General features: G+C 42.5%; 2 protein-coding genes across 3 annotated transcripts in view; both read left to right on the forward strand.

Moving 5' to 3' along the window:
• The window catches only part of LOC121339093 (glutathione S-transferase-like), an 18,788-nt gene extending 17,270 nt beyond the window's left edge, over positions 1-1,518 (forward strand). Inside the window, exons 1-2 of one of the 2 annotated variants that reach the window (XR_005953137.1) lie at positions 7-786; positions 1,106-1,246. Coding sequence is in view for 1 of the 2 variants with exons in the window: in XM_041410607.1 (XP_041266541.1) it covers positions 1,106-1,228 (123 nt within the window). In the remaining variant the exon portion in view is untranslated. Of the gene's footprint in view, positions 1-6; positions 787-1,105 lie in introns of those variants that run through there. The other variant, XM_041410607.1, reaches the window with a different exon arrangement.
• A 2,951-nt stretch (positions 1,519-4,469) lies between these two features.
• LOC121339094 (glutathione S-transferase A3-like) lies at positions 4,470-8,464 on the forward strand. The gene is made up of 4 exons (XM_041410608.1): positions 4,470-4,577; positions 5,230-5,281; positions 7,157-7,289; positions 8,162-8,464. Exons 1-4 carry the CDS (start codon positions 4,491-4,493, stop codon positions 8,217-8,219), a joined length of 330 nt encoding a protein of 109 aa, XP_041266542.1. The 5' UTR covers positions 4,470-4,490; the 3' UTR covers positions 8,220-8,464.
• Positions 8,465-9,082: the final 618 nt, after the last annotated feature.

The following is a 9,082-nucleotide window of genomic DNA, read 5'->3' on the forward strand; positions in this document are numbered from 1 at the left end:
TGAGAAGGTATGTGGCAAAGAGGTTCAAGCTCAATTGATATCTTGAAGCTCCATCCTGGATCCACACAAGTTTTATGGAGGGAAACTGAAGAGAATCTACCACTGGAATGTCAATGCTCTGATTTTAGGGGTGCTGGGATTAAGGTGGAGATAGGACAAGACAGAGGGGATAGAAGGCACTTCAAATCTGGGAGAGATGTGCAGCTGCAAAAACCCAGCACTCACAGAGCTCCCCAAATGTCCATGTTTCAATGTGAGTGTTTCAGGCAAAAGACACCACAGCACCAGCTTTGACATCAAGTTTCCTCCTGAAGTGCAGATGGCCCTGGACCATACAGGCTATGTAGAGGCATTGCAGTTACTCCTGTATCTGATACAGCTCAGCCTTCAATGCAGCTCCAGCAGCCAGGGCAAGATGAGCACAAGTGAGCTGCCAGACAGAAATGTAGAACAGAAAGAGCTGATAGATGATGACTGGATGGCAGTGCCTTCAGATCATTGTTTGCACTACAGGTGTTTGAACTGCATTTCCTTCTTTCACTGACAACTCCGTGCAGCGTGTGACCCTGCTTTGAAATACCACATTATTTATGAGAAAAGAACAGAGAAAAGAGAGAGAAATTACATTATCTGCTTCTGGTTCTCTGTTTTCAGATTTTGAAAGACCATGGAAAAGACTTTCTGGTTGGCAACCAGCTGAGCAGGGCAGATGTTCAATTACTTGAAGTCATTTTAATGGCAGAGGAGTTCAAACCTGCTATACTTGCCAAATTTCCTCTCTTGCAGGTAAATGAATGGGCAAGTTGAATGGTGAATGGAAAGGAAAGGACCACTGATTTCAAGTGGCTGAGAAATATGGGAGAGTGGGAGGGTCAGAAGTGACATGCAAAATAATCAGATGTCCTCAGGACTTTTTGCTGGCCTCACATACTCTTTGTTATTTCCACATTCTGTCACTACAGCCCCAAAAGCATAAGAGGGGGAAGCATACAGGTTCTTCTGCAGCATCAAGCCATAATGGGACTTTCAGAGCATGGATAACATTGAAATGTCTGACAGGTGCAATGATTCTTAAGCACTGTGATGTTTTGGTTTTGTTTTGTAGAGCTTCAAAGCAAGAATAAGCAATATCCCCACAATTAAGAAATTCCTGCAGCCTGGCAGCCAGAGGAAACCACCATCAGATGATGATGTTGTGGACAAAGTGATGAAAATTTTCTACTCCTGAGCAGCACTCTAATGCAACAGAAACTCTGTTTCATTGTATTTGCAGATAGTAGCAAAGTGAAATTAATGAAAATAAGGGCAATGTAAATATAATGGAATGAATGCAGTGTAAATTTTTTGATCTTTCCTTAGCTACAGTGCTGATTTTGGCCTACTGCAGACGCTTGAAGGTAAGGCTACATGAGCACACTAGCAAAGGAAACAATTCACTATGTAGGGGGTATGTTGGACAACACTGGATGCCCTAAACAAAAACTACCTGAAATAAATTCTTACTATTGATACTCAAAACTCAGCTGGTCATTGTTTTCTTGCTGCTACTTCTGTGCCTAAGATCTGTCTGGTTCTGGTTTTCTGGCATTCCCAAGAATTGTTGGAAAATTAGGAGAGATTATTCCAATTAGTAGGCCATGTATTTTTTTTTTTTCTCTTTTGTTAATTCATAGAAAAGCCTGCAGGTTCTGTCTAGCTGAGGCTGACAGGTTTGGGTTCAGCTTTCCTCTGAGCTTAATATGGAATATGCTTGGACCAGAGCTCCTACTGCACCTCTGCTTTGTCACTAGACACTTAAACTCTTGTACTGCAGCTTCACCAATGCTCCCTTTATCAGCACTCTGCAGCCTCTGAGAAACAAATGCTGGTCACCAGTTTAAAACTTGTTGAAGAAGGAGGAGTCAGGATGTTGTCAGGTCTTAGTGAGACCCTGGAACATAGGAATCCATATTGACTTATGTCACTGTATATTAAACCAAGTTTAATACAAGTTGTACTGGAATTCTTTATTCTAATCACTCAGATCAAGCTCCAGTACTGAGGTTGGCCAGACTGTGGAACTTGGGTAAATATGTGCAGTTATGTAGTGAAATGTGTTCCTTGCCCAGGTCAAGAGGGTTGGATTTAAAGTCCCTTTTAACCCAAACCATTCCATGATTCTGTGATACTATTTAAACCCCAAATAAACCCAGTTTGTATATGAAAGAGTCCATGCCCTGAATCCAGCTACAGCTAGAGCACTGGCAGTTTTCAGCTGAGCAAACTCAGGGCTCTGTAGCTCTCGCTAAATCCAACAGTTTCTTCATAAGAAATGTCATGCATTTCTGGAAATGTCATGCAAAACTGGAACCATTTTTTGTCATCAAAGAAAGGAAATAAACAAATATTTTTCAGCAGCAAAGCATGTATTCAAGAGAGTTGCTGCAGGAGCTGTTTCCCTCCTGCCTCACTGAAGCATTTGGACAACACTTGCAGCAGGTGTCCAGAAAAGAGCTGAAAGAGAAAGCTCCTCCTTCTGTGACAACCAATTATTTTGTGCAATTTATACAACCTCCCTGTGTAACAAAAGAAGAATATCCCATCTCACAGCTATGTTCAGGGCAACTCAGCAAAATTTTGCATGTGTCTGTTGACCTTGACTGCAGGTCCTGCCTACATCAATATTAACAATATTAACCATGTAGATTAGATAGGCAGAGTGGTTCATGGAGGATTATTCTGTATTGACTTTTTGAAATCAATACAGTTGGCCAAAGAGTACAGTCAGGAGTGCAGAGGGCAGTTTGCCCTCTGATACAACACTTCATTCACTGTCTCTCATCGCTCTTTTTGGTGTGTATTCTCACTGAGTCAAATTCCGCAAAATGTTTTCTAGAGAAAAAAATTCAAAACCAACTCTGGTGCCTGGCGATAAAATATACACTAAGCAAGGCATGGAAGCTTGTGACAGGTTTGAGCTGAATTAATTGATGTGATTTATGTAAAGTGGCAGTGTGTAGAAAGTAAAAAATCCGAAGACATTAGAATAAAAGTGTGATTGGCATAGCAGTATTTTTCTTAATCTGAATTAGCTTTTCAGCCATTGTAATTATTTTTAACTAGCAAATAGGAAGCATATTACCACCGTGTCCTGACACAGATATTTCCAATGATCTTGGTCCATCATGTATCATATATTTCTACATTGTCAGCATGAGTCAGGAATTTATTTTCAGTAGGTGAGAAGTAAAAAAGCAGAGATAATGGGTTTTGTTTGCTTAAGAGAAAGTGGTTTCTCATTTACAGAGAATCGTTTGCAATACTTGGTGTAGGAGGGGCTCCAGAGTTATATAATCTCAAGGCAGAACTGCTGAGAGTTTAGAGTGAGTTACACCGTGCACAATGTAAGTGGGTTTTATTATTTTGGAAATACAGGGAGTTGTTGTACCTGAAATTCAGTCATTGAATGGGTTTTATAGATTAAATGTGTGTATCTACTTTCTTTACTAACATGGTTATGTGTACCAAATGATAATTCTTAATCAGCTGCTTTTGGGGTGGGCAGAATTAAGAAAAATAAAGGTGGATCTCACAAGTGGGGAGTGTTTCCTCTCACCTCCTCCTTCCTACTGTAGAGAAGCTGACATGTTATTTACAAGGGGAATATGGTGGTGGTTTGGCCATTTTCCTTTTGCTGCTGTTAAGGATTCAGCCTTGTTGCTGGCAGGGTGTCAATAGCTGTGAGGCTGGTAGAGCTGGGCACTGTTTGTGTGTGTTTGTGACTGATGTGCACACGGAGTTCTGAGCAGAATGGGTGAGAGTCTGCCTAGAAAATGTTGTTGCTTTAAGTTTCTGCACAGAAATTGTTGTGGCTTGAAGTTCCAGCAGAGTTGGATCTGGACCAAGCAAGCATTGCCCTGAGACTGTGCCTGTGGTAAAGGCAAATCTGATGCTACCGGAGGCAAAATTAATTTCCATGTTTTGGAGGTTTGTCTAAAGAAATTACAGAAGCAGATATTGTTGTAAAAGAGGATGACTGATGGCAAGAATTCCTTCCTTTCTGGTTATAATGGAGCATAATGGCTGCTGGAGAAAGCAGAGCAATTGCTGAGTTTATAGCATGTATCTGATTAAACAGTAAACTGTATTCTGAGATAACGCCAAAATAGGCAAAGAGCACCCTCTGCTTTCTGGTCAGAAGAGAACGCTTTGGATGGAAGTGGTTTTGATTGAGTGGTTCTCTGTCTGGGCCAATTGCTCTCAGTACAGAGTTCTGCTCACATATTCTGCGTATGTAAGAAATATTTGAAGGCAGAATGATACAAGGCAGTCTCTCCATACATTCTATCTTTTACCTCCTCTATTGATTGATTCACATCTTGGACAATAAATTATTGGTTTCAAACAGGACAACTTTGAAAGTGATTTAGAGATTTGAATCCAGGATTGTGAGTGATTATTGTGCAAACTTATCTTCATTGCAGATACTAAGGAATCAAGCACGGGGAAACATGTCTGGAAAACCCAAGCTGCACTACTTCAATGGACGAGGCCGGATGGAAACAATTCGGTGGCTCCTGGCAGCAGCTGGGGTTGAGGTTTGCTTCTGGTCTTTGATACTGAGATCCTGTGACAAATATGTGCTTTTAGTGTTCCTTCTGAAAAGTGTGACTGAGCAGCAGTTTCAAGCTCTGCCTTTAGTGCATTGCTGAGCAAGCCAACTGTGACCACGAGCTTACCCTAAGCAGGGGCGAGTTCCTGTCACACTTCCATTCGTCCTTTGCAAAGCCCACTGGCAGCCCCCAAATGCTTCTCCCCCATAGCTACAGAGAGAAGAATTTTAAAACCCAAGCAGCTAAACATGGCTTGATAATTTTCTGACCACAGAGGTCAAGCATCTGCAATTCTGAGTACCTTCACTTAGATTCCAAAGTCCTAAACTACAAGTTTGTTTTTCCTCTGAGAGATTCTGATACTAAACCAGAGATGGAACATGGCAATCTGTGTGTTTCAAGATCCAGGGATTCTGAGAGGTAATAAACCAGAGATGGAACATGGGAATCTGTGTGTTTCAAGATCCAGGGGTTTCTGTCACAGTGATGGCCAATCTGCCGATGAGCTTTTAAGTATTATTTATGTTATAAAAAATAAAATTGCCCAAAACACATCTCCTTAGGCCTTTTTTAACTAAATGGGGAAGAAGATAAATCTTGGATTGTCCAGAGAACTTTTCTTCTCTCCTTCCTACAGTTTGAAGAATCTTACCTGGAAAAAAAGGAGGATCTGACCACGTTACAGAAGGGTAAGTTTCCTTCACTTTTAGATAATAACAGCAGCAATAATCATAATAATAAGAGGAAGAGGCATCAATTAGAATTAGAGTTACTTGCCTGAGAACACTTAAGAATTCTTAAGTCTTGGTGCCTTAAAAATAAGATCTCTTCACTGGATTGTGCACGAGGAGAGGTCTCAGAGGTGCACAGTGCAGTGTGCACTGTTAGGTGGCATCATCCACCCAGGTGCTTCAAGCTTCACTGAATCACAGAAGGGCTGAGGCCAGAAGGGACCTCTCCAGATTGCCTACTCCACCTCCCCTCTTCAAGCCAAGCCCCCTCCAGCCTGTTACCCAGGACCATGTCCAGCTGGGGTTTGAGTGTCTCCAAGGATGGAGAATTCACAGCTTCTCTGGGCAACCCACACAGTCAAAGAGCCTTTCTTGAAGTTCAGATGGTTGACTCTCCTTTGCTTCAGCTTCTGTCCATGGCCTTCCATCCTATGGCAATAGAGGCTTTTGTCATCAGATGATCTTAAAATTCATTAGCAACTTAGGTTGCCTACACAGTTGTTGTTTTATGATCCCTATGAGAGCAGAGTTCCAGATTTCTGAGTTTACCTGTTCCTCTGCTGCATTCCTGCCTCCCAAGGCAACAACCCACTGTGCTGGCTTCAGCTTCTGTCTCCCTGAACATGGTAATCATGTTTCCTTTAAAGCAAATTGCATTTCTGTGCTCTTCACCTGGCCAGTCAAAAGCAATCTGAGTTAGGGACAGTATTTGCAGTCCTGCTGTCCTGTAGGAATAATGACTTGGTCCCCCTGTTACCGGCTGCCTTTCAAAAAGTATTTTGGGAGACAAGCAGAGAGCTAAATGCACACTTACAAAGAGGGACATAGCTGATCAGTTTTCTGAGTCAAGAAATATGATTCCCTAAAGCAAAAACACTTCCTAAATCTCTGATCTGATACCTCTTTCTGGAGGTATTTTTGCTTCTTTCGGGCTAAGACAAGGCTTCTGCATGCAAAAGCATTACATGGCTCCAGCCTGACTCCAAGTGATATTTGGGTCTTGCAGGAATCTCATGGAACTCACTTGTTGTTCCGCGTTCATGCCTGTACAGATGAGATGCCATTTGTAAAGTCAAGAAAATAGTCCCAAAGATCTTTTATTCTTTTATATTCATTCTTATTCATATATTCTCTATTATTCACATTATATGTTGGCCAGTCCTTAGAAAGTCCAGATGTTTTAGGAAAACATGACAGAAACTGGCCGGACCAGATCCTTCAGTCCTTCTTGTCTCTCTTAACCTCCATGGAAATCACCTGTGCCAGAGCCATGCAGTGCATGTATTTAGAAGAGTGGAAGCCTGATATATTTGCCAAATTTCCTCACTTGCAGGTAAATGAATGGGCAAGTTGACCTCCATGGAAATCACCTGTGCCAGAGCCATGCAGTGCATGTATTTCTGAGTGTGTGACAGATAAAAGTTCTGCATTTGGCTGTTTCCTCAAATCTGGAATTTCCACAAGTACTAACTGCTATGCTATTAAGTTATTAACATGTCAAGAAGAAAAGGTTGCTGCATGGTGGCATTTTCCACACCTTCCTTTATAGAATGAGGAAGGTTGCTGCCAAAAGGGTGGTCAAGCCTTGGAACAGGCAGCCCAAGGAAGTGGTTGTGTCACTCTGTGTAGATGTGCACTTGGGGACATGGTTTAGTGGTGGAATTAAGCTTTGTTGGTTTGACACTTGGATTTGATGATCTTGGGATCATTTATCCAGTCAGATTGATTCAGATTCTAAATGAAAAGTAATAGATGTGGCTACTTTGCCTAACACCTGCTGGTAGTTCCCATTCAGGGACTGAACGTCTCCTTGTGTTATTCCCTTTGGCCCAGATGGATCCCTGCTCTTTCAGCAAGTGCCAATGGTAGAGATCGACGGGATGAAGCTGGTGCAGACCAGAGCCATTGCCAACTACATAGCAACCAAGTACAACCTCTACGGGAAGGACGTGAAGGAGAGAGCCCTGTACTGTAACAGTACCACCTTTGCTTGTTAGACCCCAGCTGACACGGCAGCCCAGTGTAACACAGGGGTATCCCAGCTCACAGCTCCAGTCAGTGGGAGAGAGCAGCGCTGCTTTGTGCTGCATGAGATGACTGTGACTGCAGCTGATGTCTAGAGCAGAGACAGCCAGCTGGATTCCATGGGGCAAGCGAGCCCAGGAATCATCAGTCACAGGTCAATGCTCTTATCAGGAGAAAGCAGTCGGGGGGGCAGACTGTCCTACTGATGCTGCTTTTCATTTTCTCCTGCAGTTGTCAGCAGCAGCAGCATTTCTCCTCATCACATTCAGGGCAATGTCTTTCAAGGAAACAAAACCCCTCCTCTCTCTAGTAACCAGGAATGAGAATAGAATTAATAACAGGTTATCAAAGGACAGGACTCCTGGGGCACATGTTTTGACCTGAGGTATTTCTGAATGCTTGAAATGAATAAGTACTGGTAAACACATGTGTCAAGATATTTGCTAGATAGTTGTATGGACCTGCTGTGAAACTTAGGCTGTCTGGATTTTTAACACGAGTCTGGAAGGCACATATGACAATTTTGTAATCAGGTTGAAAATCCCATAGTCCAGACAGGAATCAGTCCCAGGTAGAAATGGGAGGGCTACAGTCTTTAGGTTTCCCTAGGAATTTTGCATTTGCCTTTGGCCCAAGCTCCCCCGCTGCCTGACCCCAGTGCAACTGCATTCCAGGGGGAACTTGGCCAGGGTGTGTGTGTGGGGGATAGAAGGGGCAGGGATTTCCCAGCATCTCAGTGAGGTTGTGCCAGGAGTTATTGTGCTGTTCAGACCTACTGTGTGTGACCTGACCAAGTGGATCTATTCCTTTCAGAATCGATATGTACGTGGAAGGAATGTTCAACAGAAACTCTGTTTCATTGTATTTGTAGATAGTAGTAAAGTGAAATGAATGAAAAGAAGGGCAATGTCAAAATAAGGGAATGAATGAAGTGGAAAGTTTTTGATCTTTCCTTAGCTACAGTGCTGATTTTGGCCTACTGCAGACGCTTGAAGGTAAGGCTACATGAGCACACTAGCAAAGGAAACAATTCACTATGTAGGGGGTATGTTGGACAACACTGGATGCCCTAAACAAAAACTACCTGAAATAAATTCTTACTATTGATACTCAAAACTCAGCTGGTCATTGTTTTCTTGCTGCTACTTCTGTGCCTAAGATCTGTCTGGTTCTGGTTTTCTGGCATTCCCAAGAATTGTTGGAAAATTAGGAGAGATTATTCCAATTAGTAGGCCATGTATTTTTTTTTCTCTCTTGTTAATTCATAGAAAAGCCTGCAGGTTCTGTCTAGCTGAGGCTGACAGGTTTGGGTTCAGCTTTCCTCTGAGCTTAATATGGAATATGCTTGGACCAGAGCTCCTACTGCACCTCTGCTTTGTCACTAGACACTTAAACTCTTGTACTGCAGCTTCACCAATGCTCCCTTTATCAGCACTCTGCAGCCTCTGAGAAACAAATGCTGGTCACCAGTTTAAAACTTGTTGAAGAAGGAGGAGTCAGGATGTTGTCAGGTCTTAGTGAGACCCTGGAACATAGGAATCCATATTGACTTATGTCACTGTATATTAAACCAAGTTTAATACAAGTTGTACTGGAATTCTTTATTCTAATCACTCAGATCAAGCTCCAGTACTGAGGTTGGCCAGACTGTGGAACTTGGGTAAATATGTGCAGTTATGTAGTGAAATGTGTTCCTTGCCCAGGTCAAGAGGGTTGGATTTAAAGTCCCTTTTA

Source organism: Onychostruthus taczanowskii, unplaced genomic scaffold, assembly GCF_017590055.1.
Source record: "Onychostruthus taczanowskii isolate IOZ18803 unplaced genomic scaffold, ASM1759005v1 scaffold33, whole genome shotgun sequence".
Taxonomy (NCBI): Eukaryota; Metazoa; Chordata; class Aves; order Passeriformes; family Passeridae; genus Onychostruthus; species Onychostruthus taczanowskii.